Raw genomic sequence first — 27336 nt, 5'->3', positions numbered from 1 at the left:
CCAGTTGTGATGGTAAGAAAGTTGTGATGAATAAGAATGTCCCCCACAGATACACAGATTTGAATGCTTGGTCACCAGGGAAGGTGTGGCCTTGTTGTAGTAGATGTAGCTTTGCTGGAGGAAATAAGTCACTGGGGTGGGTTTGAGGTTTCAGGTGCTCAAGCTAGGCCTAGTGTCTCACTCTCTTCCTGTGGATCCATACGTAAAACTTCCAGCTCCTTCTCTAGCACCACATCTGCCTGCATGCCATCATGCTTCCCACCATGACAATAATGGACTAAATCTCTGAACTCATAAAACAGCCCCAATTAAATGTTTTCGTTTATAAAAGTTGTTGTGGTCATGGTGTCTCTTCATAGCAATAGAAACCCTAAGACACCAGTGTTCCTCTCTAAGTACACAAAACTTGTACCACAGCAGTTCATGGCACAAAGCAAAATAGAACATATTCATAAAGGACCTATGTTTGCCCTTCACCCACACAGACTATAACAATGCAGGATACTGGGGCTGAAGAGATGGCTCAGTGGTTAAGAGCATGAATTGCTATTGCAGAGGACTCTAGTTCAGTTCCCTGCACCCCCTTTGGACAGCTCACAAACACCTGTAACTCCAGCTCCAGGGAAATCAGACACCTCTGGCCTCCAAAGGCCCCTGCACTCACAAGCACATACTCACACATATATACACTGTCTTAGTTAAGGTTACCATTACTGTGATTAAACACCAAGACTAAAAACAACTTGAGGAGAAAAGAGTTTATTTGGTTTACGCTTATATATCACTGTTCATCACTGAAGGAAGTCAAGACAGGAACTCAAGTAGAACAGGAACCTGGAGGCAGAAACTGATGCAGAATCCATGGAGGGGTGCTGCTTACTGGCTTGCCCCAATACTTGCTCAGCCTGCTTTATTACAGAACCCAGGACCACCAGCCCAGGGATAGCACAACAGGCAATGAAGAAAATGCCCTACAGGCTTGCCTACAGCCTTATCTTAAGGAGGCATTTTCTCAGCTGAGGCTCCCTCTGCTCTAATGACTCTAGCGTGTGTCATGTTGATATTAAACTAGACAGCATATACATACATACAAATTAAAAATAATAAAAATAAATCTTAAAAACAGACTACTTCTGGCACTTCCAATTCTTAGTTGATTCTTTATTTTCTGTAATATCCATTCAAAGGGAAATCATTTCTTTAATGGTAAGTGTTAGAATTCCTAACCACTCCCCCAGCTACATGACCAAGCCTGTGCTGTCCAATAGCCAGGCAAGATACTTAGTCATCCCAGGGCCTTACATCCTACATAATCCGTATGCTGCGTGAACATGTAATCTGTGCACATGCATGGTATAGCTACATAAGCCTACATGCGCATGTTGGGGGGGACCTATAAAAGTGGGTTCCACCTATTCCTTCTCTCTCTTCCTGCACGGTCATTCCATAGGCCTATGCACACCCCTTTATTCCCTTCCCTTAATAAACTCTTAGAGTGGGTTTTGTTGTGCCTCGTGGCTTCTCTCACATGGTAAACAGAGCCATTTAATAAATAACAATAAGTGGACAAAGTAAGATTGGCATTGTGCAACCTAACACTGATGCCCCTTACTTCATTCTTAGATAACAGGGAGACTTTAACACAGCAATGAGCTACCACTTACTATTAGCTCAGGACCTTTGCTAGCTTTTAACTACATCTAACTCTGAGAACCCTTTAATGAGTAAGTTACATTAACAACTATATTCTAGAGATACAGAGAAAGAAACAAAACAAAACAAACAAAAGGACACAGAAATGGTCAAGTCACATAATGAGAGAATGAACTAAGTCTGATTTTAAACTCAAGGCATATTTTAGACAATTATTTTGCAGACTGCCAAGCACTTTCATTTGTATAATAGGGGACAGGTATATCTCTGAGGTACAATAAATCTGAATAATCAAAAGTAATTTAGCAAGACTGAAAATTTCAATTAATTATAGGAAAAAATAGAAGTAAACAAGATGGCATCTTAAACTCCTTGATACTTTTTAAGAGTCTTACCAAGAATTTTCAGGTATTAAGGTAACTTTCGGGGTGTGCTCTAGAGCTAGGGAAGTTCAACATAAGCTTCCTTCACAACACTAGGGCAAAGATAGCAAGTCAATGATCCTAACTTAAAAACCAGTGGGCTTCACCTAACTCAAAGATGAGTCTTTTTAATCAAGAAGAGTCGTGCAAAGAAATTACACTGAACTGCACCATTTAAGAAAAATATAGACGGACAGGCAGTGGTGGCGTGCGCCTTTAATCTCAGCACCTGGGAGGCAGAGGCAGGCAGATCTCTGTGAGTTCGAGGCTAGCCTGGTCTACAGAGTGAGATCCAGGACAGGCACCAAAACGACATAGAGAAACCCTGTCTCGAAAAAAAAAAAAAAAAGGAAAAATATAAAAACTATTTTATTTTATTTTTTCAGCGTGCAAATAAACATGAAAAACATTTCTACACTCAATCAAATAAGTGTAACACAAAATATAAAAATTATGGATGTTAAATATTCTGTGGAACCTTTTCAGCTTATTTAAGGGGAAGAAAAGGGTAAAGGCTGGGGAGAAAATTCCAAGAGAGAACACTATAGGCCTTAAATCATGGAGGAAAAAGAGAAGCAGGGGTGTTGTGGGGAGGGATGAACAGCACACACAGTGACAAGAAAGCTGAATATACAAAGTTAAGAAGCAGATATGGATTCACCACAAAAGACTTGATACTGTGTAGAAAGTTACTGTAACAGAAACACCGGGCTCCCTGAGAACAAAAACCACTTTACAATTACATGAGCCTGCCTGGACATCTGCTGTATAAAGAGACTGAAATTATTTATATGTTTAAATATCCACAATTTCTATTTACATAAGCAAATATTTGCAGTAACTTGGCCCTTCACATCGCGCATAGTGAAGGGGTTAATTTTACTGCTCCTCACCTTCCAGTTCCTTATAACAAACGTCAACAGAATTTAATGAGTTGTAAAATACTCATCGACCTGACTTTCTAAGACTTCCACTTCAGTTGTTAGGAATTACTTTACATGAACTGTATCAAGCAGACAAGAGCCACAGCAGCTCTATCAGAACACCACATGACAACACTTTTAGAGTGTAATGAGAGTGAGTGTACTGTAATTTTCTCTTTCCTTTCATAAAAGCTTTTGTGGACCAAAGAAACATAACTGTTAACTAAATTTTCTGATTATGACCAATTTATATTATACAGGTGTCATCCCTCTTGATTTCCTCTTGAAATTAAGTATAAATCTAATTCTTAAAATTCACACTAGAAACATAATGCCTAAGTTTAAAAGTTACCTGGCTCCAAGAGGACAATGCGTTCAGCATTTTAGTCTCTTCAATGAAACACAGACAACACAGAAAACAACTCAAAACAATAAATTCTAAGTTTAAGAAATAAACCACTTGCTATATATATCCAAAGAAATAATCACAAAGCATAGTATTTACTCAGTGTCAGTTCTAAACAGGACTTAGCATATATTACTTCACCTAATACTCATCAAAAACCTATGGGATAAGCACTATGAATGAGTTTTATAACTCATTCTGAGAAAATTGCAGTTCAGAAAGGCTAAGTACTTCACCAAGGTCAAGAAATGTTTAGAATGACAAAAATTATATTCAGACTCAAATAACCTGGTGCCAGCCATCCTCCTAACCAAAGTGCACACACCTCTTAAGAAGGTCAATTTCTGATATGAAGAGTATCTTTCACTCCTAACCAAAGCACACACACTTGGTGATATGCAGAGAGCATCTTAGCTACTTTTCTATTGTTGTGACAAAACTTATGGCCATCGCAACTCATAGCAGAAAGTGTTTAATCTGGTTTATGGTGTCGGGGACTAGAGTCCATGATGGCAGAGCAAAGGCAAGGTGTCAGGAATAGCTGAGAGCTTGTATTTGGAACCACAAACAGGAGGCAGAGAGCACAATGGAATGGTGCAAGTCTTTTTGAACCCTTAAAGTCCACCCCCAGTGACACACCTCCTCTAACTTTCACTTCCTAATCCTTTCCAAACTTTCCCATTAACTGGGGACCAAGTGTTCAAACATATGAGCCTATGAAAGCCATTCTCATTCAAACAACCACAAAGCATTAGAGGATCTATACAAACATAATCTAAGTCCATAAACATTCGAAAGTTTTACATGAGTGTTAATTATTTAACTTTCTAAGCTATTGGACATTCATGGGGGGAGCGGGATTCCTCGATTATAAAATAAAATTTAACAAGCCATAAAATATTCTCAAAGCTTATTCATTTTTCTAAAACCTGTATGTAATTAATATGCACTAATTAATGTTAATAATTTCTAGCTATTATTTAGTTCTGTACCTTTTATGTATTCTATTTTTATTTATATTAATTCTTTATATTTTCCCCAACCTCTCTCTAGCCAAGTTCCTTCTAACAGGATCAGACTACTGCAGTATTTTGTGTTGAACACTTCAGGAAAAACAAACACAAAAAAGCAAGCAAGCAAGAAAGAGAAGGTAACACATAAAAACACTGGTCATTCTACAACAGCTGCAGTCTGGTTAAACATCAGTGCTGTTTGTTATGAGAAAAATAAAGCATATCTCAAGTTCAGAAACAGAAATCAAGAACAAACTACAAAGTACCTTATGGCTTGTAGAAACACTGGGTAACGTACATCATGACATCTTGAAGTCACATCATTACCCTATAAAATTTATGAAATAATTGAAACATACTGAAATTCTGTTTCACAGTTATCTCTTCCACTTCAATCCATTTTACAACCTGCAAACCTCAAGAGATGGTGACCTGAAAGGCCATTTTTTGCATATGTTTGTTGTCAAATAACAATAAGAAAACTTAAAAACATACAATGCAAAGGATTATATATCTATCTTCTTCCGAACCACAAGCAGGCTAAAAATAATCTCAATGTTTCAGGAACGAAAGCAGATAAAACAGAGCAATATCCAAGGACTTTTCAAAAATATGAGGGTAACGTCAAAGAGTCAAGATTCACCTTAGGGTTTTCAGAAATGCACGAGACTGAAATGTCTCAGGAAACTGGAGGAAACAGTTATAAAGTCAGCAATAATGAGCTATGTCAGTTGGCACATACTGGCTTCTGCTACTACAGAATATGCTATGGAGATCATCACATTTAGCTTCACCAGCTGAACAGAGTAGAAACAGATTATCAACAGCAAACTCTCCTGGTACACAGTACTCTGTAAACAATGGGTGAATAGATGGACAAAACAGCCCAGCAGTGCTCTGTATAACTAAGAAGCACTATAATCCAGAGACTCTGATAGCACCTGCACATTTTAGAAATGTGCCCTGCTCCCAAATTTCTAACTCTAAAATCAATGATTATTTTTATTCATACATACTCGTAAACATAGCATTAAAAATCATCAAACTGAAGCATTCAATGAAGTCATGAAAATCAGCCTTTTTGTACTTTTCTAAACAAAGCCTTTACAGATGTATCTAGATCAGCAATAAAAATTTTAGGAACTCATGAAATCAGAATACCATGTAGTCAGAGAAACAAGATAAAAATCTACCTTGTCAAATTCATAGTTTATTAAATAACCTGTTAAGATTTTTTTTCTCTTTCCAAAAAACAAAGACATTTACATTCCTAACTGAAACCCTCCTTGCTCAACTGTTTGTTTCTTTTCCTCTTTCTTTTTCTTTTTCTCACTCTTTTTTATTCAGGGGAGGTAGAGGTAGGTAATGCAAGTCTCTAGAAACATAGTGTTCAGGCCATGGACTTAACTATATAAGATTTCTAAGACAAATAAGAGCCAATCATTAGAAGTAATTATTGTGACACCTTAAGTTTATTGTAGACAATCTTATCTAAGTTATTGTCCACTCATTAATTATTCTTGAGGGGATGTTTAATATTTATTCTGTCAACTCATACTTTAGTGTTTAAAGTTCTGTTTAGACTACAGGGACACCACTTTGATCATCAGTCTCAAGGACTCACAGTGGTAGGAAAATAATGAACATACAAACAAACAAACAAATAAATGAACGAAAGTACGTGGAGATCAGACCAGGGTGCAAGTATCATTTTCACTAGGGTAATGAGATTTGGCAGTCTATCAGTAAAATGTGATAAGAATACTCTAAGGATACTTAAGAGTCTTTAGAAAAATAAAAAACAGACTGACAGGGTTAGTTTAGTGGCAGAGAGCAGCCACTAAAAAAACAAAGATTCACAGAAGTCCTCTCTTTAGAGCACCTGCAGCAGTAGAGAAGACAGGACACACCCCAGCTGTAAGACGCTGAATCAGAGCATCCAAATGCACTAACAGCTTCCCCTGGAGTTGGATGGGTAAGTCAAGTCATACTCTACTTTGAACCACATTCTCCAACCTCTTTTCTCTTGATTTCACTCTTTAATAAGATTCCTTGTTTCATTCTGACAAAAGAATTTAAGGCTTCAGTTTCGATGGCCCAAGTGGCACAGAACTCAATCGAGCCCTGACAGTGAGGCTTCTGAGCACAAGTTTCTAGTGTGACTCACATCACCAGCTCTTACTCGAATTCTTCTAACACAGGGTAGCCATACTCTCATTTGGTAAACAAGTCTACCTTCAATACAATTTTAACTAAAGCCTTATAAATATTATCTACAACAACAAGTTTCAGTTTTCTTGGTATGAATTTACCAAGGTATTATTATCTCAGTTTTACTCAGAAGGAAACTAGTGCTTCCAAAGTTCAAAGGACTACTTCAGGATCCCATCTTAAACAGGGAATTGTGACTATTATAATGCTCAGCATACAGGTTAATTTGCATGTTGTCTCACTCCTGTAATAATATTAGTAACAGACTTACGTATACATTACCATTATTCCAACATATGCATTTGCTCAATTACAACCATTTGTTAAAGGTTTAAAATGATTTAAAAGCTATCATTTGCTTCAATTCAAGGTTCCCTCTTCTAAGTATTTAAGACAATATTATCAAAATAAAACTTGACTCTGAAATTTAAAGTTAATTCTAGAGTACTGTCAAGTGAGAAATACATGACAGTATGTGAAACCACAAAATTTCAAGACACAGTTTTTTAAAGCCATAATCTGAGAAGCTTGCTCAGAAAAGAAATCTGTGAAATGGCTTATCTTTTCCATCAAATGGCTCATTAGTGGCCAGCACAGGGAAACCTGAAGAACAGAACCTAGTTTCTTCCTTTCTAGCTCGGGCTCCCTAGTTTTCACTGCTGCTTAGTTAACTCACCGTGTTGATTCCGCCTATCGCAATCTACTTCACATATCCCCTCAAGACTTGTACTGTGCACTAGAAATGACACAAATCCTCAGCAAGCATGAGGACTACACGTAGCGGGAGGATTAAATTAGAACACAGCACCTTTATTATCTGCGAAAGTATGCATGGAAGTGCAGGTAGTGTTACATTAAGAAACGTACAGCAAAACTTCCTGCAATGACCATGTGTGTATAAAGGTCTGAAAACTCTTGAAACTTATTTCCTACTCCCTGACATTTATTTCCCCTAAGTAAACTATAGGAAAGTTTGTAAATATGTAGCAATTAATGTTGCAGTGCTTCTCATCATAATCTAATAATATACCAATTACACAATCCTTTATAGATTTGTGTGGGAATTGATCATCAAACTTTGGGGTGTAAGGTCAGGGATGGAGCACTTACATAACATGCAAAAGGCTTGTTTAGGTTGTAGGTGTTAACTAAATTGCTTTTGTTTGCAATAGTATCACCTCTGTGTAGACAGGAGGCATGTGACACAGATCTATAACCCCAACTCAAAAGGCTAAGATTGAAGGATCCAAAGTCTAAGGCCAACTTGTGCTACATGCTAAGACCCTATTGCAACAGAAAGGAATTAGAAAAAGAGAATATAGGCATGGTGAATTAAAAATAATAAAAATAATCACTTTATGTTAATGTCCAACCTCTGAAAACGTGTAAAAAATACAAAAGTCAAGTCCCTTAAAATTCTTGAAAATATATATATCATTATTATTTTCCAATTAAAAGTAAAACTTAGGGGTTTTTTTTTTTTGCTCTGTGTGTGTGTGTGTGTGTGTGTGTGTGTGTGTGTGTGTGTGCATGCACGTGCACAAGCACATGATGGAGGAAAATATGCCTGCCATAGTATACTCTGGAGATCCAAGGACAACTTTGTAAAATCAGTTCTCTTTGCCCACCTTCACATGAGGTCTAGGGATTAAACTCAGGTCAACAAGCTTGTATGGCAAATGCCTTTATGTGCCGGGCCATCTCACAGGGCCCAAATAAAAGTTCAAGGATGGGGAGTTCAGATCCCCTGCACCAGCAGAGAAGATAGACCTAGCAGCACAAATCTGGTGTCTGTCACTCCTCTGCTGGGGGCAACAGACACAGGCAGATACAGGGGCTCACTGGCCAGCTAGCCTAGCAGAATCAGTGGGGTCCAGGTTCAGAGAGATTCTCTCATATGTAAGGCAGAGAGCACTAGAGAAAGACACCCTTCCAAAACCCCTGGCTTCCACTTGCACAGGCAAGCACACACACATATGTACACATGCCCACACACGCATGCATGTATGCATACAAAACCACATGTGCATGCAATAAATAAGATAAATAAATTTTAAAGATAGAAAACTCATAGAATGGTAGAAAATATTTGCAACCATCATTCTGGTAAGGAGCTACAGTTTAAAACATAAAGAATTCAAACAATTTAAGAAAACCCATTTTAATAATGATCAAAGGACATGAAAGATCTACTATGGCCAACATGGAAATGAAAAACTGTTCACCATCGGAAAAATGCAAATTAAAGCTACAATGAGATATTACTTCATATCTACCTGTTAAAATAGCTACTATCGAGCCGGGCGGCAGTGGCACACACCTTTGATCCCAGCACTTGGGAGGCAGAGCCAGGTGGATCTCTGTGAGTTCGAGGCCAGCCTGATCTATAGAGCAAGATCCAGGACAGGCTCCAAAGCTACACAGAGAAATCCTGTCTTGAAAAACTAAAAAGAAAAAAAAAAGCCATTCTCAAAACAATCAAGGCTACCAACAGCAGCATGGAAGCCAGTACAGCTGCCAAGGAATAGGACACACGGCCACTCTTCAAAAACAAAGCAGAATTACTACACGCACCTGCAGTTCACATCTAAAGAACTTTATGTCAAAGGGATATGTGTGCTGTGTGCGTGACCACACTGTTCATAACATCCAGACAGGTAATCAACTTAAGCGTCTATCAGGATGAATAGAGGGATCGTTTACTACAAGACGGTGAACATGCAAGACACTACGCTAAACGAAGTAAACCAAGCAAGGAAAGGAGTGCTTCAAAATCTCACATAGAGACCACAAAATAAACTCACAGGAAGAGTGACCATTACCAGAGTTCATCCAGTAGACATGGCAACGGTTGGTCAAAGGCTACAAAGTTTCAAATAGGGAGAAGTTTTGAGGTGAGTGGCTTAATCCCAGCTCTCCAGAGGCAGAGGCAGGCAGACAGATTTCTGAGTTCAAGGCCAGCCTGGTCTACATAGTGAGTTCCAGGTCAGACAGGGCTATGCAGTCTGCACAGTGAGACCCTGTCTCAACAAAACAAAACAAAGTAATATTCAGCTTAGCTCTTTTAAACATGCCAAACAAGGAAAGTGTACACCAGCAAACCAGGGTCACTCCAGTGAAAATCTTCCACGCCCTTTGTAAAGTCCTTTTCACACCTCTTCACATGCCTTGAATACCAGTAAGCCTCTGGAGTTCTTGTTCTGGTTAGCAGCCTTTACAATGTCATTAATTAATAATTAAAGAAGCAGCTCATATAGTTTTAGGATTAATCGATCCCAAGAGTATTTCCACCATAAATACACTAATCAATAAAATCCAGCCATATTTTGCGTAGTCTTTACAAGCAAGTATATGTGTGCAGTCATGTCCTTAAAGTCCCTAGGAGCTCAGGCCCTTCCTTGATGTGCAACCATCATCTACTCAGTCTCACGGCTTCAGCACATGAAACACGAGCATTTCTGGAAGTCTCCATGGTCACATAACTTTGCCATAGGCTATAACTGTATCACTTTCTTCCTGAGTCAATCACCCATGGAAAGCAATAAGCAGCCCTCCAGAGAGAAAACTGATTTCATTTTCTTTGAGCAAGTAGCCTCCTAATTTATCTGAACCACAAAGCCTTTTCATTCTTTAACAAGCTGGGACTTCTAAAAGTCCTACCATTAAGGCCTTTTCCACCTATTTCGTATCTGTTAACCTTGAAGTAAAACACTACTTTATTTAAAATTCACTTAGTGTCCCACATCCACGCACGGCACTTTCTGTCTCTCACTCTCTGGGAGTTGTGGTGTCTGTGTTTGAGGCTGGCCTCATGCGGCCCAGACTGGCTTCAGAATCACTCGCTGGTCTTGCCCTCTAGTCTCCAGGTCTCAAGTGCTAGAATGCAGGTCTGAACCATCCGCCTACTCATTATCTGTACATTCACAGAAACGACAACTGACTGACACTGACAACTGAGCACATATTCCTCCATCACCTACACCTTTCCTGAGCGGTCATAACTACTCCTGAGTCACAACCTACTATAGCTTCTCAAATAAAGAAAACTTGAAAAGTTTACTAATGAAATTCAGTAATACTTAACAATATTTTAATACTGAGAAAATTCACACTAATTAAAACAAATTCTGACGTTAAAAAAGTCCCTATTTTGAGATGTAAAGTTAACTATTAATAAGCAAAAGGCCAGAAAATATTAAGCAAAAAATTTTCAAACATATGATAAACTTTTTGCAAATGTTATAGGAGAAACATGGATGAAAATTAGTGTGAATTCTCTCAGTATTAAAATATTGTTAAATATCACTGAATTTCATAGTAAACTTTTCAAGTTTTCTTTATTTGAGAAGCTATACTAGGTTGTGACTCGGGAGTAGTTATGACCGCTCAGGTCTTAATAGGGACCAAGAGAGAGGAAGAAATCTTAACTGGACATTAAAAAGGAGCTTCATCATCCCTGCTGGAAAATATGAAGACACACAAATACAAAACGATAAGTCTTTCAAATAATTCAACTGCATTCAAAAAATTTTAAAGCAAAAAACGAAGCCAAAAGTTAAAAATAAGGACTGCCTAACTAGGCCTATACTTCCAATTCACACTAATATCTGTTACAGGTTTCAAAGTTCAATGTACTTATTAGTTTGCTTATTTGAGTAATTTTCTCTTTTGCCTTATTTAAAGTAGCTCTTAATGAATAACTCTCCCATTTTCTCTTTTCTGAAGTTTCAATTAAATGTATAATTTGACAAATGTAAAACTGAATAGTTTCATATGAATGCTTATTATTGATATTATGATCATGTATCTATGTATGCCCATTTGGTTGTTTGTTTTTAATTAAAACCAACATAGTAACAATATCAGAAATGGAAACGGAGGTGGGGTGTGGGGGGAGAAGGGGAAGGGAGCAGAGAGGAAGGAGAGGGCAAAGAGGGATTCTACATTGGGGAGACACAGCACAGAATTCTGAATGAGAGGACTTAAGTGTGACTCTTATTCTCTGGTTTTTAGTCAAGTTATTCTCACCTCCTCAACCTGTTTTGTCAGGACACTAATGGTGACAGTCTCACCTACCTTAACTCCGCCTGCTGACCGGGGAGAGGGCCTACTGCACCTGACTAGTAGGAGCGTTAGGAGAACCTCCCATGATGCAGTGCAGCACTGTAGATTATATTGAGATCTAATATTAACTAAGACACCTCCCCTAAATCCCAAGAAATGCTGGCTAGGGTAACTCACCACTTGCAGACACATACACAAAGTCATTTGTATTTTTAAATGTTTCAAAATGGGACTGTTTACCCGGCTTAAAAAAAAAATAACAAAAAAAGCTAAGTTCAGCAAAAAGTCTCAAGTAATGAATTCTCTTCTATTCAACTGCTGACAACATCCAGACAAGGAAGTAAGAGGTTTTTAAACTGGTCAAGAAAGCTGAAAACTACTCACGGAAAGGCAGCTGAGAAAGTAGTGGGTTCTGAACCGAGTCAGGAAACCAGATTTTTAGTTTCAACTCTTTCACTAACAATTGTTGACCTTGGACAAGTCTCTGGGCTTCAGTCAGCTTATCTATAAAATGTCTACTGAAAATCACAGATGAGATCAAAGTACAATTTAATCTGAGTTTTACTTTAGAGAAGCAGCCCAAAGTCAGGCTTGATAACTGCAGGAACTGCCCAACAGTGGAACACTGGCTCTGCCACTACCAAGCCTGTGTGCTGCACGCATGTCCGTGGACCTGTACACACACACACACACACACACACACACACACACACACACACATAACAAAGGACAGCTTACTCCTGTCCCTGACCTATTTAAAATACTGGAACATTAACTCATATAAAAATACATATGTTTAGAATGAATGCCCAGTCTATCGAAATCAAGACAGTTATGCTTGTATATATAAGCATAGTATTTTCGTTGTGAAAAGATCAAAAGTCTAAGAAGTTTTATCAAGTGGACATTTCATACTATACATTATAGACAATAGCGAAAAGTTATTAAAATAAGACAACTTCTTACCGAAATATCAGAATAAAAGAAACTGAATTGCTATTTGCTTTTTAAATATACAGCTAATGACAACTTATGATATAATGATATTCTGTGACAATAATAGTAACCAGAAATTTTTTTTTTAAATGTAGAACTGGGAAACATAAGGTGAACTTCCATCTCCTAGAAATGTATGGTTCATCAGTTAACAATCAACCAGTAGGGACTCCCCAGGAGCATCATATATGCCAGATTCTGGACACAGATGAAGTACTTAGCTTCTTAGCTAGACAAGTTCCAAAGACTTGGAAAGTCCAGTTTGTCCCATTGTGTCATCGCTTTTAACACGATAAAGCCACTCAGTCGTCTCAAATACTTTATTTCCTTTTTGGTGAGTGTAGGACTGCTTCCCAGTGATCATTAACACTGTTTATTCATCAGCTCACAAAAAAATGTCCAAACCAGTCCCTAACATCGGGATCCTCACAGAACCTGAAGTGAGCAGGTTCACAAGCGTCAGCTGTCCACACCTGCACAGACCATTCACACAGCTCTGTCACCTCCGGTCATTAAACTAGTTGCACCGATAAAGTTCTTCTCCCTAAAGTATTGCTAGTGCAGGCAAACTCTACTTCTTCAAAGTCTGGTGTCTGCACTGGACAGTGGGCACTAAGAAATGGGAAACTGATTGGTTCATCATCGTTGCCCTACTTCCATTTCAGGTCAAATGAGAGAAACTGTTCCACAGAGAGAAGCAAGGGGGCCACCCGCAAGTCAAGGAGGTGGATGACAATCTGAACTTTGGGATCAGGAGACTGCAGGAACGTGACGGGATGTGGGGGCAGAGGAGGAGGGCACGAGGCTCGCGAGGGTGGCTGGAGGAACCTGGCTCACTTCGCCGAGCAGTCAGAGGCGAGGCGGAAGGCAGAATGGAGCGCTCGGGCCGGCTGCCACGGCCAGGATGCTGCCCCCGCCGGGAGGGGACGGGCCCCGCAGCCCGGGGACGGGGACAGGGGCCGGCAGCGGGACGCGGGGGCCACGGCCGCCTCTGGGCAGCAGCGGGGCGCGGACACCGTGAAGGAGCGGCGGCCGGAGGAGGTGGAACTCTGCCGAGTCAGCACCGCGCCCACTCGCTGGCACTTGTGGGATCCCGGCGGGCGGGCGGGCCCGGCCGGGCCGCGGAGCGGCGTCGGGGACGGGCTGGCGCCGGCCGCCCGCCCGCCTGGCAGGTAAACACTGGGCGCCGCTTACCTCTGTTAACATCATTACACCCCGGGGGAGTGAGGTCCTCCCTAGCCTCGCCGCATGGCAACAGCCGTAGCAGCAGCGGAAACTGCCCGGGCCGCCGCCAACGGTGGCAACTGCTGCTTCAGTCCTGTCCCGGGCGGCGGCTTTACTCGGCTTCGCTGGCTTCCCCCCGGCCCGGCTGCTCGCGACGGACGCGCCGCCATCTTGGAAGAGCGACGTCCGCGTCTCCCCGCGACGTGCGCTCCCATTGGCCGGCGCGCCGGGCGCGGGCGTCTTGTGACCGTCTCCATGGCGCCGGCGCGCGCAGGGACGGAGGCGGGCGCTGGGCCGCACGCGACCCGGCTCCGGCGCGGCTGGCTGGGTCCCGGCCGGCGCGGACGGGGGCCGCGGCGGAGGCTGCGCGCCGTCGCGCATCTCCCGGACCCCGGGGAGACCCCCCGAGGGCTCGCGACGCTCGGCCGCCGCCTCCAGGCGCGGTGGCTGAAACTGCCGCCCGCGCCGCCGCGCTTCTCCCCGAAACTCGGGCAGGAACTTGTCCCCGTCCTCCCAGCGCTCAGGGACTCCTCCTGTGCTGGGCGCGACAGGTTGTAGATGTGATCCGGGCAGATCGCCTTCACCCACGATCCTGGCACAGATAGGGCTGCTGCCTTGCTCATTGGCCAGAACCTGCCTAAGCTTGAAAGCTTAGTGTTTCTTCCATAGAGACCCTTAAAAATCCAGCAGCTTTTTGCCAGATAGCTGCAGTCTACACAGCTTTATTGGGATTTTATTTTAAGCTGTATGTAATGTGCTTATATGTCAGAATAAACACATTTCGATAGATGTCTCTGTAGGTAGTCGCGAATTAAATAAGACTGAACTCTGAAATAACGTGACTGTAGCTCCTGAGACCCAGACACCTCTCAGTCCACCTCTAATGTGAATAGTAAAACCTCCCGCTTCTTTCTGAATTACTGTGAAGTAATTTTCCTGAAGAACCTCTGCTGTTACAAACGAATTTGCAAGGAAACTGAGAAGTGTTTGGACTTGAGAAATAAAACACTTGCATCGCATTCTTACAAAAGGTTTATGAAAGGGGTTGTGGAAAACTAAAGCCAGCAGTTACTTCCTCTATCCTGGAATCTTTGCCCTTAACAATGGTACTATTGTGCTAAATGTAATTTAAGGATGTACTCGTAAATTCTCATAACAGTCAGTAAAGCATTACAAACCCTGTATTATCTCTATTCTGTTGTGTCTACCCAAAGAAAAATTGATTTAAGCCATCATTTAGACTTTCAAAAATAGAATCTGCCTGTTCCATTCAAAGTAATAGCAAAGTAGTTTTTTTTGTTTTACTCTGCAACTTATATCTAATTTCTCTTTTGCTGGAACAAGAGCATTCTCACTTCTTCAATACAATAAAATATATTTCCAGTGTTGGCAGATTAATCTATAAATAGGAAACAAGATTAAAAAGTACAAACTGCATTGATGCTAAGAGAAACCAAGAAAAGAAACAACAAAGAACCTGGAAACAGATACTGTTTCGACCTGTAAATAAGAATGCAGAAGGTTCATTAATATTTAAAATAGCAACTAGTGAATTAAAACTGTAATTTAGGTGTCTGGCCTGAGTAGTCTGTTCTATTTTCTCCATGGTTTTCTCTTCATAGAAGCAAGATATTTTCTCTCTTTTTTGTTGGGGGTGGGGCAGGGATGCTTGTTTTTTTGGTTTGGTTTGGTTTGGTTTTTTGAGACAGGGTTACTCTGTGTAGCCTTGGCTGTTCTGAAACTGGCCTTGAACTCAGAGATCTGTCTTCCTCTGCCCCCTGAATGCTGGGATTAAAAGTGTGCTCCACCATTGCCAGGCTGTTTTCACTTTTTAAAAAAGGGGTAAATTAGGAGCCCTTGCTGAACATGCCCAAAACCCTGGGTTAAATCCCCAGCAGCACATAAATCAGGTGTAGTAACAATTGCCTGTAACCCCAGCTCTTGGGCTGTAGAGCCTGGAGAATTAGAAATTCAGGGTTAATGTCAATTAAAAATAAATAAAGCAAGTTCAAGAACATTCCAGGATAAGTGAGACCCTGTGTAGCAGGAGGGAGGAGTGGAATTTGAGTGTAGGTATAAACAAGGTTTGCACACAAACCTGTGCTGTGACATGGGTGTGCCTTAGCATTCAGAACTGTGTAAGCCTGGGAAGAAATCAAGATTACCAGCCCTTCCAGTCAAACTTCCCAGCCAGAATCTTTTAGTATAGCCTTAAAAATCCTGTTCTGGGCCGGGCGGTGGTGGCGCACGCCTTTAATCCCAGCACTCGGGAGGCAGAGCCAGGCGGATCTCTGTGAGTTCGAGGCCAGCCTGGGCTACCAAGTGAGTCCCAGGAAAGGCGCAAAGCTACACAGAGAAACCTTGTCTCGAAAAAACCAAAAAAAAAAAAAAAATCCTGTTCTGATTGGCTTCCCAATCTCCACCTACCAGCCACCTCCCAACACCTTCCACACAACTTATTTCTACTAGGATGACTCCCTGCTCCTATAATAACTGGACATCCTATTGCCCAGGACCTTAGAACAGTTAACTGTTCGGAAGAATCTTCACCAATGCCAGCAAAAACACCTACCCTTGGCGCCCAGTTAAAGTGTTGCCCCTTCCCTACCTTCTCCCTTTCTTTGCTCTGTTCTCTTTTTCATAGTAGTTATGCTCGCTAGTTTTTTCCTATTTTCTGCCTCCTAGGAGAATGCAAGCTTCATGAAATCAGGAATTTCTCTCATGTTCAGTGATGTCTCCTTGGTGGCCGAAATACTGGACTAGCGAGTGGATGCCCAGTGTTTCTTAAATGAATGGTGAGCCATCCCCTAAGAGACCTCAGGAAAATACCCTAATGAAAACTAGAAACAAATCCTTTGTGTTGAAGATTGAACTAGTTAAAAACTAACATTGCATATTCTTATTTTGTAATTATGGGATCATCACTTCAGTCACTGGAGACCTAGAGGGTGCTCAGGACAGGCTGTGAACTGTGTATTTTCTTGGTGGTACTGGGAACCTAGGCCCCATTGTGTGCTAGAAAAGAGCTATACCCAATGAACTATATCTCTAGATGTCTTGTAACTCCTTGTTTTTATACACAGTCTCAGTGTGTTCCTCCAGCTGGCCATGAGCTCTAACCCAGGATGGCCTTGAGTTTTCAATCCTGCCTCAGCTCCTGAGTAGCTAGGATTATTGGCCTATACCACCAAGCCTGGTTTCTCTTGACCGTCTTACATATATGTTGCATATTGGTCAACTTACCAGCAAGGAAAGCAATAAAGTAAAATACATTATTGCAGAAAGTTTCAGAAATTGAGTTATGTAGCTGGAAAAGAAAATGCTTACCGAAGCAAGTAACTCTAAAAATCTAAACAAAGTAAGCCCCAGTTGAGAAAGGGTCACAACTACATTCCATGTGGCCTCAAGGACATCCTGCTCCTATCAGTTGATTAGGAGGAAACCTGAGATGGGAGGATGCTGGACTGTGGATAAGAAATTTAAAACAAAACAAGCTTTCTTAAGAAGCACATGATACTGCAAGCGATTTGGTCCCGACAGCTTGTGGATCAGCCTCACACTGGAGAGGATGTCACAGAAGAGGGCGAGGCAAAAGTTAAGCCACTGACCTTGATGTCTAAGCCTCCAGAGACTGAGAATATCCATTGCCAATTTCTTTGGTTTTGAAGCAAAAACTATTTCTACATATTCAGCTCTCCACAAATTGAATCTGATTTCATTTGGAGAAACTGAAAAAGTATATGTCATTAACTTCCCAAACAAATTGAATCTATCCAGCAATTTTCATGTTTAAATTTTAGCACCATAGGCTGTAGATGTATCCAACCTTCTTATTAAATAATAAACACAGAACCAATGCAAAGAAGAAAGCCAAGAGGTCAGAGCTAAGAGCTAAAACCTTACCCTTCCTCCTGCGGTGGTCCTACCTCTCCGAACCAGCTACCCCTGTGTTAAAGTCTTTATATAGAGTTCCTGTCCTGCCTTCTCATTGGTTGTAAACCCAACCACATGACCGCCTCCTCACAGCCTGTCTGTATAGGCCTCCAGATTTTCCATGATTGGTATTAAGATTAAAGGCATGTGTATCCAATAATGGCTGTATCCCTGAACACACAGAGACTTACCCAGCTCTGCCTACCAAGTGCTGGAATTACAAGCGTACGCTACCACTGCCCTGGTTTCCTATGGCTTGCTAATAGCTCTGACCCCCGGGCAACTTTATTTATTAACATACAAATAATATTTTAATACAAATAAAATATCACCATATTTCCCCTTTTCTATTTTAATAAAAAGGAAAAAAAAGAAAAAGCTTATAACTAATATAAGAAAAACTATATACAAAAGTACAATAACTATATACAATATATACAAGTAATAAATACCTAAACAATGTCTAGTCCATTTGTATTTGACAAATTCAGAGAAAATAATTTCATTATCTATCCTATTTTGGTAAGTCCAAAATGTATCCTAATTAATCTTCAACTATAACTAACTAACCTTCAACTATAACTAACTAATCTTCAACTCCCTCAGAGACCCAAGAAGGAAATAATATTAGCTAACAAAAATAAAAACAGGAAGTGCACATAAGCAACTTCCAAAAAATTTGTGAGTTGACAGAAACAGACAGCTGTTAGGACAGTCACCTGAGGTTTCTCCGAAGTGCTGGGGCATCATCTTCAGCCTATAGGCTTAGCATATCTGACAGACTCATTTGTGAAGTAGGATGTACACAAGGTCAACAGTTCAACCTCACATTGAGTGAGAGTAGTCCATGTACCAGAAACACCTGAATTCCACTAGTGTCATGTCATGATTCAGGATTTTAAATTCTGGAAATTGTTGATGGTTTTTTAATTCAGCTGTCCATTCTTCTTGGCTGTGTATATATGGCTTCATCTCAGCATCCCATTCTTCTCCATATCCCTCCATCAAATGCCAGTCTACTATTGAGAGGCGTGAGCTTAGTTACTCTTCAAGAATAACTGTTTCAGCTGCTGTTCCATTGCACATCAGAGGCCATCGGCCCACTGCCTGTTCAGCTGCCTTCGAAGAAAAGGGCACTGTACCTTTTTCGAATTGCGAAGGCCACTTCAGGGATGGTGCCATATTGTTCTGGCCTCTGAAGATGCCTTTTGATAAAGCCATAACCACACTTGTTTTGGCAAGAATCAGTAATCCTTTGTTTTATGTCCTGTCTGTCCATTTTGTCCTGTTGATTCGAGGATACTTTGTTGTCCAGTGGCTAACTTTTGCCACAATGAAAGTTAACTCCATATGCAGTTTCTTCAATGCCCATATTTTCTCTGAAGTAGATTGGTACTGCCAGGAGCCGACATGTCTCATAGTCATAACAAAAAAGAAAAATTTTCTAAGTTATTAAAACATTTTAAATGCCATATTCTGTAGATCTCTGAAGGGTTTGAAGATAACCTGTCTATCTAAAATATATCTACTCAATCTTGAAAACATACCTAATATAACTACAAGTTCTATTATAATATCTAACTACTAACTTTCATTTCTTTATATCCTAATAGTTGGTAATAACATTCAAGGATCAGAAAATTGCATTACATTGTTAGATGAACGGTACAATTAGAAAAATATATATAACATTTTCTAACAATATCAATTTCAATATATATAATTTGTATACAATATAAAACAATCCAATCCAATGTAAAGTATTTACATTTTTCTTTTCTTTCTTTTTTTTTTTTAATAAGAACCTTAAATCTAATCTCCTTTGCTTAGCCTTTTTCCTAACCCTTGACAACAACTTGTAACCAACCCCCCTAATCAATGAAAATTATCCCAGACCCAAAACCCATTAAAAGACCAAAAAAACCAACCGCCCCACACCACCTCTTTGGGAATGTGGGCGTCGTATTCTTGAAATTGCTTCCTGCTGGGTATGGGCGAAGGTATCTTTATCCTGAAAGAAAAATTTTAGGTTAATTGTCAAATTCTAGGAAAGGTAAATATATCCTTCGTTATCCAGTCTGTGTATAATGCCAAAATTCAGGGTTTATCTCAAATCCTTATTCAAGTAGTCTTTGAGACTGGATCATCTCAGCTAGCTCTTCTCAAAATTGCTCTGAGCACTTTGTAGTTCAAAGCTGATCTGTAGATGATGTTTGTCAGCTTAGTGATGTTATTATTGTCCACGTGGAATTGTTGTTGTTGTGGGGCCCCATCTTCTTCCTGGAGACTTCAGTTGATGTTAGGCCTAACCGTGATTTCCTGCAAAAAACTGATAAGAGACTCGAACACAAAGACTATATATGCGACTTTTTAGAATTAGTTAGTACTCTATATGACCATTTATATCTTAACAAAGTTTAAAATGTATATATATCTATATATATTGATCTTGTAAATTTTGATATAAAATTCATACTTTAAGAAAAGTTTAAAGAATCAGAATAGAATCAAAGAGTTGAGATTCGTAATAGAATAGTCCCTTAATTAATTTGGCTTTTCTCCTGTCCCATAGCAGAAGATGGCTCTTTTCCTCTGGCATGATACAGGGAGTTTGCATTTTCCTTTTAACAACATGCTTGAGTTTAAAGAAGGAGAGAGCCATTCTCCAACTCCAAAGTCAGCTTTAAATTTTAATTGAACTGGGACTATTAGAAGTTAAATAGTGTTAAATCTTTAAAGAAAAGCAGAAACAAACATTTAGGAAGACATAAAATTTTTTTAGATAACATACCCATACACCATTTCACTCTGTTTCTTAGGATAGATGATTTGTTCCTTTTCTTCATTTGTCTCATTTGTCCAGTGTTCTTCAAATTCGTTAACCTTCATTCTCCTAAAAGACAAAAACAAAAACCTTTCCCCAAGGTTTTTTGAGGGTGTTCCTTTTTGACAAGTTATCTGATTAAATGAAAAGGCATGTGTTACTGGTGTAAGTTAGTTTAAATTGGATGTTTACGATAGTTGATGAACTATCACCTCCTCTAATTAAGAGGTCTCTCTTGTTCAAATCGAACCTTTATCAATTTTGATGGTACCCACAGCTTATCTTCTCCTGTAGAAATAAAAGCAAAACCTCGTCCCCAACGTAACACATACCCTGGTTTCCATTCTGAGGTCAGCACATCCTTAAAGTATATAGGCTGATTTAATTCTGTAGTTTTTTCTATTATCCAATGTCTCTCTGCAGCTGTTGTTCCTTTCTCATTGGCATTGAGAAAATTCAAAGTTAATAGAGCATTATGTAGTCTATTTCTGGGGGTTTTTGTTACTCCTTTTTGTTTATTTAGCATATCCTTTAGAGTTCTGTTTGATCTTTCTATAACTGCTTGACCTGTAGGATTATGTGGTATACCTGTAACATGGTTTATATTATAATAAGCAAAAAACTGTTTCATTTTAACAGAGACATATGATGGAGCATTATCAGTTTTGATTTGTGCAAGTATACCCATAATGGCCATAACTTCTAGCAAATGAGTGATTACACAATCAGCTTTTTCAGAACTCAAAGCAGTTGCCCATTGAAATCCTGAATAAGTATCGATAGTGTGGTGTACATATTTCAGTTTTCCAAATTCTGCAAAGTGAAACACGTCCATCTGCCAGATTTCATTCCTCTGAGTACCCTTTGGGTTACATCCTGCTGGTAATGGTGTTTGATTGTAGAAGGAACAAGTAGGACATTTCTTTACTATTTCTTTGGCTTGTTGCCAGGTTATGGAAAAATCCTTTTTTAAACCTTTACTATTTACATGATGTTTTTTATGAAATTCTGAGGCCTCCAGCACATTTCCTATCAAAAATTTATCAATCTCATCATTGCCTTGTGCTAGAGGGCCTGGCAGACCAGTATGGGATCGGATGTGAGTTATATATAAAGGATGACTCCTTTTTCTGATTGTATCTTGTAATTGAATAAATAATGAAGTTAATTCTGAAGCATCGTGGATAAATTCTGCAGTCTCAATATGTAATACTACTCTTTCAGCATACTGAGAGTCAGTTACTATATTGAGAGGTTCTGAAAAATCCACTAATACCAACAGAATAGCATACAATTCTGATTTTTGAACTGAATTATAAGGACTTTGAACCACTTTACTTAAATTTTCTGATTTGTAACCTGCCTTTCCTTGTTTGTTGGCATCTGTATAAAATGTACAAACTCCAGATATAGGTTTTTTCCTCACAATTCGAGGCAAGATCCAATCAGCTCTCTTTATAAGATCAATTCTATTGCTTTTGGGATATTTGCTGTTAATTTCTCCCAAAAAATTACTACAAGCTTTTTGCCAAGCTTCATTTTCTATCCATAATTTTTCAATGTCCTCCTTAGTTAAAGGTACGACAATTTCTGCTGGGTCTATTCCTGCTAATTGACGAAGTCTCAATTTTCCTTTCCAAATCAAGTCAGAGATTTTTTCCACATAAGTTTTTAATTTTTTATTTGGTTTATTTGGTAAAAATATCCATTCCAATATAATATCTTCCCTTTGCATTAATATTCCTGTTGGGGAATGCCTAGAAGGTAAAATAACCAAAATACAATCCAGCTTTGGATCAATACGATCTACGTGCCCTTCATGTACTTTCTTTTTTACCAAGGCCAATTCTTTCTCAGCTTCAGGTGATAATTCTCTTGGACTATTTAAGTCCTTATCACCTTCTAAGGTTTTAAACAAATTATTCAGTTCATCATTTTTTACCCCAACAATAGTTCTTAGATGAGAAATGTCTCCAAATAATTTTGAAAGTCATTAAGAGTCTGTAGTCGATCTCTCCTAATTTGCACTTTTTGAGGTCTAATTTTTTGAAGTTCTATTTTATATCCTAAATAATTAATAGAATCTCCTCTTTGTACCTTTTCTAAAGCAATTTGTAATCCCCAGCAAGGCAAAATTTTCTTTACTTTTTCAAACATTCTTTCTAAAGTATCTGCATTTGAATCAGCTAATAAAATGTCATCCATATAATGATAAATTATAGATTTAGGAAATTTTTTACGTACCACTTCTAATGGCTGTTTTACAAAATATTGACACAAAGTTGGGCTATTCAACATTCCCTGTGGGAGAACCCTCCATTGAAATCTTTTAACCGGTTGAGAATTATTATAAGTAGGCACTGTGAAAGCAAATCTTTCTCTGTCTTTTTCTTGTAAGGGTATTGAAAAGAAACAGTCTTTTAAATCAATAACTATGAGAGGCCACCCTTTTGGTAACAGAGTAGGTAAAGGAATTCCAGATTGTAAAGAGCCCATTGGCTGAATTACTTTGTTAGTTGCTCTAAGGTCTGTTACCATTCTCCATTTACCAGATTTTTTTTTTTTATAACAAATACAGGAGAATTCCAAGGGCTGGTTGATTCTTCAATATGATGAGCATTTAACTGTTCTTCCACCAGCTCTTGTAAAGCCTGGAGTTTCTCTGTTGTTAAAGGCCATTGCTGAACCCATACAGGCTTGTCTGTTGACCATTTTAAAGGTAGAGCTGTTAATGTTTTTGGAAGATTATCAGTTGTTGTGCCCTGTTCTTGTATGACATGGATGGCTGGTGAGCACTCATTAGAATAATATCTTTTAATATTTCTCTCAGAAACATGTACTAATTTATGATTTGTTTCTGAGATTGGAGGGATATTAATCTGAGTATTCCATTGTTGTAACAAGTCTCGACCCCACAGGTTCATAGCTATGTTAGCCATATATGGTTTTAATTTTCCTTTCTGTCCTTCTGGACCTATACATTCAAGCCATCTTACACTTTGTTTCACTCTAGATAATGTCCCAATTCCTAAGAGTTGAATGTTTACCTCCTGAAGAGGCCAAGTTGGATGCCAAAATTCTGGTGCAATTATGGTAATGTCAGCACCTGTGTCTACCAGACCAGACAACAAAACACCATTTATTTTTATTGTTAGTTTTGGTCTTTGTTCATTAATAGAAGTTTGCCAAAAAATTTTCTTTATGTTTTTTCCTGTATTTCCTATTTTCTCTGTTTCATCATCTCGACTAACATGATTTATTCCAATAGACATTTGGTTATTTAGTTGCTTTGAGTAGGGGTTTCCTCTACAACTGCAGGAAAGGTTTGAACTGGATTTACTGTGGGGGCCTGCCTGAGGCCCCTCTGGGAGTTTCCCGAAGCTCGAGGCAGAAGGTTACCCTGTCTGTCCCTTGTTGATCTACATTCGTTGGTCCAGTGTTTTCCCTTACCACACCTTCTGCATACTCCAGAAGGAAGGGGCATTCTGTTGCCAGTGTTCCTTGAATAAGCATTATTTCTAGGAATGACCTGTTTACAATCCCTTTTCAAATGTCCTTGCTTTCCACATCCAAAACATCTAACATTGCTCAAACCTTTTGAAATTGCTTTTCCTACCCACATATCATCATGGTCATACGCCTCTACATTAACTGTATCTCTAATCCAATCTTCCAAAGGTGCAGATCTTGCATTTAACGGCCTGATTATTCTTTTGCATGCTGCATTTGCATTCTCAAAGGCTAAAGATTCAATTATTATCTGACTAGCCTCTGAATTCGGGACCATTTTTTGTACTGCTGAAGTCAATCTTTGTAAGAAATCTGTGAAAGATTCTTTGGGGCCCTGTATAACCTTTGTAAATGACTCAGTTTTTTTTCCTGGTTCTTCAACTCTGTCCCATGCATTCAAAGCTGCCATTTTACATAGAACTAGGATTTGGACATCATATGAACATTGTGTTTGTACTGAAGCATATTGGCCTTCGCCAATAAGCTGATCCTGGCAGACTTGTATTCCGCTATCCCTCCATTGTCTTTCTATATTTTTAGCCTCATTACTGAACCACATTTTCCACTGGAGATTTTGTCCGGGTTCAAGAACAGCCTGTGCCAATTCCCGCCAGTCCTTTGGTATAATCCTATTACAAGTTGACCAGGTGTTTAACATTTGCTTTACATATGGGGAGTGCATGCCATAAGATGCTATTGCCTCCTTAAATCTTTGTAAGTCTAACATTTCAACTGGAACCCAAGTATTTTGTTCATTCTCTTCATCAGGTAGCTGCTGTACGGCTACTGGATAAATTAAGGGTGATTGTGTGAAAACTGGCTTTCTTTCTGTAACCTTACGATCCAATTTTGAAACAACTTCACTATTTATTTCTTCTGTCTGAATTTGAATTTCTCTATAATTCATTTTTACCGGTTTAACAAGTTTTTCTAAGACTGTTATCCTGGCACTTAAGTTGATGATCTTTTTAAATAGTAAAATGAGGATAAGAAAAGTAATAAACTGAATAATTCGATCAATATTAATCTTTTCATATAGTTGTTCCATTGTCAGAATGCCTAAAATTTCAAACAAAGCCCAATTTTCTTCCAATGTACACATAAAGCCCATTTTTTTTTAATGTAGAAAAAAATTCTCTTTTAAATAGATATGTTAATTGACTTACCAAGCCCGGCTAGCTCAGTCGGTAGAGCATGGGACTCTTAATCCCAGGGTCGTGGGTTCGAGCCCCACGTTGGGCGCCAAATGTAGATGTATCCAACCTTCTTATTAAATAATAAACACAGAACCAATGCAAAGAAGAAAGCCAAGAGGTCAGAGCTAAGAGCTAAAACCTTACCCTTCCTCCTGCGGTGGTCCTACCTCTCCGAACCAGCTACCCCTGTGTTAAAGTCTTTATATAGAGTTCCTGTCCTGCCTTCTCATTGGTTGTAAACCCAACCACATGACCGCCTCCTCACAGCCTGTCTGTATAGGCCTCCAGATTTTCCATGATTGGTATTAAGATTAAAGGCATGTGTATCCAATAATGGCTGTATCCCTGAACACACAGAGACTTACCCAGCTCTGCCTACCAAGTGCTGGAATTACAAGCGTACGCTACCACTGCCCTGGTTTCCTATGGCTTGCTAATAGCTCTGACCCCCGGGCAACTTTATTTATTAACATACAAATAATATTTTAATACAAATAAAATATCACCATAATAGGCCAATTAGTTTTATTTGTAATTCACAATTATGCAGATGAACAGTGTATAATGTAGTGTTGTAATATATGTATTCACTTAAAAATCAAATTAGCAAAATTATATCTTTTATCATCTTTATGACAAAACCTTCAATATCCTCACTTCTAACAAATTTGAAATAAGTCATCCACTGATGATGTACACTGTCCTCTATCTACTGAGCGTTAAATATTATATTTTCATTAACGAAGTCCAGTGCTGTGGATATCGTTCAGTATAATTAAATGCTGATTGGCCAGTAGCCAGGCAGAAAGTATAGGCGGGACAAGCAGAGAAGAGAATTCTGGGAACAGGAAGGCTGAGGCAGAGAGATGCCGCCAGCCGCCATGAAGAGAAGCAGATATTAAGATACCGGTAAGCCACGAGCCACGTGGCAAAGAATAGATTAATAGAAATGGGTTAATTTCGGTAGAAGAACTAGATAACAAGAAGCCTGCCATGGCCATACAATTTGTAAGCAATATAAGTCTCTGTGTGTTTACTAGGTTGGGTCTGAGCGGCTGCGGGACTGGCGGGTGAGAGAGATTTGTCCTGACCGTGGGCCAGGCAGGACCAGAAAAACTCCAGCTACAGTCCAGAAACAAAGTCAGGAAAGCAGGATTAGAGTAACATATTGGCCACAGACTTACAATCTAAGAACAATCAGCAGGGCATCCCCATTCTGTTAGAAGTTAGTCAGATAATTCAAATCTCAGAGCTGTAAAGTCAAGCTTTGAATAGCCCAGCAAGGATATACTGACCTAACTCAATACTAAGACAGACAGAAATAATATGGGGCTTCTGCTATCAGTACATAAAAGCCACAAAATGATAATGTTCATATATCTCTTCAATAATAGCTCTAAAATAAAATTACACTAAAATCTATATAGAAGTACTTATTACAAGTATGTAAAAGCTGATACTTTAGTCATACAATAAGTTAATGGTATTCCAATCAATAGTTTTAAAAACAAATACTTTGGCTGGGAGTTGGCTCAGTGGATAAAATACTTGCTGTTCAAATCCTACCACCTGAGTTCTGATCCCCAGAACCAGTGAAAAGCTGATCTAGGTAGCTCTGAGCCATAACCCTGCTATTCCTCCAGGGAGAAGAAGTTTGAAGGCCAGCTTGCCTGGTATCCGCAACAGGAAAAACACCAGAGACTTTGCCTCCAATGAAGCAGAAGGCAGGGGCTGCCTCCCATGGTCCTCTGCCCATACATGTGCCCTAGCACATCAACACTGCCTGCCCCCCATGCATTATACAAACACAGAGTTTTGTTTGTGTATTTAAAACTGCAAAAGTTAGATGTAGACAACTTTTAAGCATTTTATTCTTATTTACAGAAACAGTTTTTCGGTGCCTTTTAGTGCAGGCATAGTAGCGGGCAGTTAGCATTTGACAGAGGCCTTACAGATCCAGG

At 39.4% G+C, this 27336-nt stretch overlaps 1 protein-coding gene and 1 non-coding gene across 5 annotated transcripts in view; one reads left to right on the top strand and one right to left on the bottom strand.

Moving 5' to 3' along the window:
• The window catches only part of Snx13 (sorting nexin 13), a 102948-nt gene extending 88868 nt beyond the window's left edge, over positions 1–14080 (bottom strand). The window contains exon 1 of one of the 4 annotated variants that reach the window (XM_052738338.1): positions 13883–14080. In XM_052738338.1, coding sequence (XP_052594298.1) covers positions 13883–13897 — 15 coding nt within the window. In that variant the 5' untranslated portion in view covers positions 13898–14080. The remainder of the gene's footprint in view (positions 1–13882) is intronic. The other 3 variants (XM_052738339.1, XM_052738336.1, XM_052738337.1) reach the window with 3 other exon arrangements.
• An 11268-nt stretch (positions 14081–25348) lies between these two features.
• Trnak-cuu (transfer RNA lysine (anticodon CUU)) lies at positions 25349–25421 on the top strand. Its single transcript has one exon. It is a non-coding gene; the product is annotated as a tRNA-Lys (tRNA).
• The last annotated feature ends 1915 nt before the right edge of the window (positions 25422–27336 follow it).

Source organism: Peromyscus californicus, unplaced genomic scaffold (genome assembly GCF_007827085.1).
Source record: "Peromyscus californicus insignis strain IS unplaced genomic scaffold, ASM782708v3 Scaffold_15__1_contigs__length_86483966, whole genome shotgun sequence".
NCBI classification, from domain to species: Eukaryota; Metazoa; Chordata; class Mammalia; order Rodentia; family Cricetidae; genus Peromyscus; species Peromyscus californicus.
The sequence above is the reverse complement of the archived record's forward strand: the minus strand, read 5'-3'. Positions and strand labels throughout refer to the sequence as shown.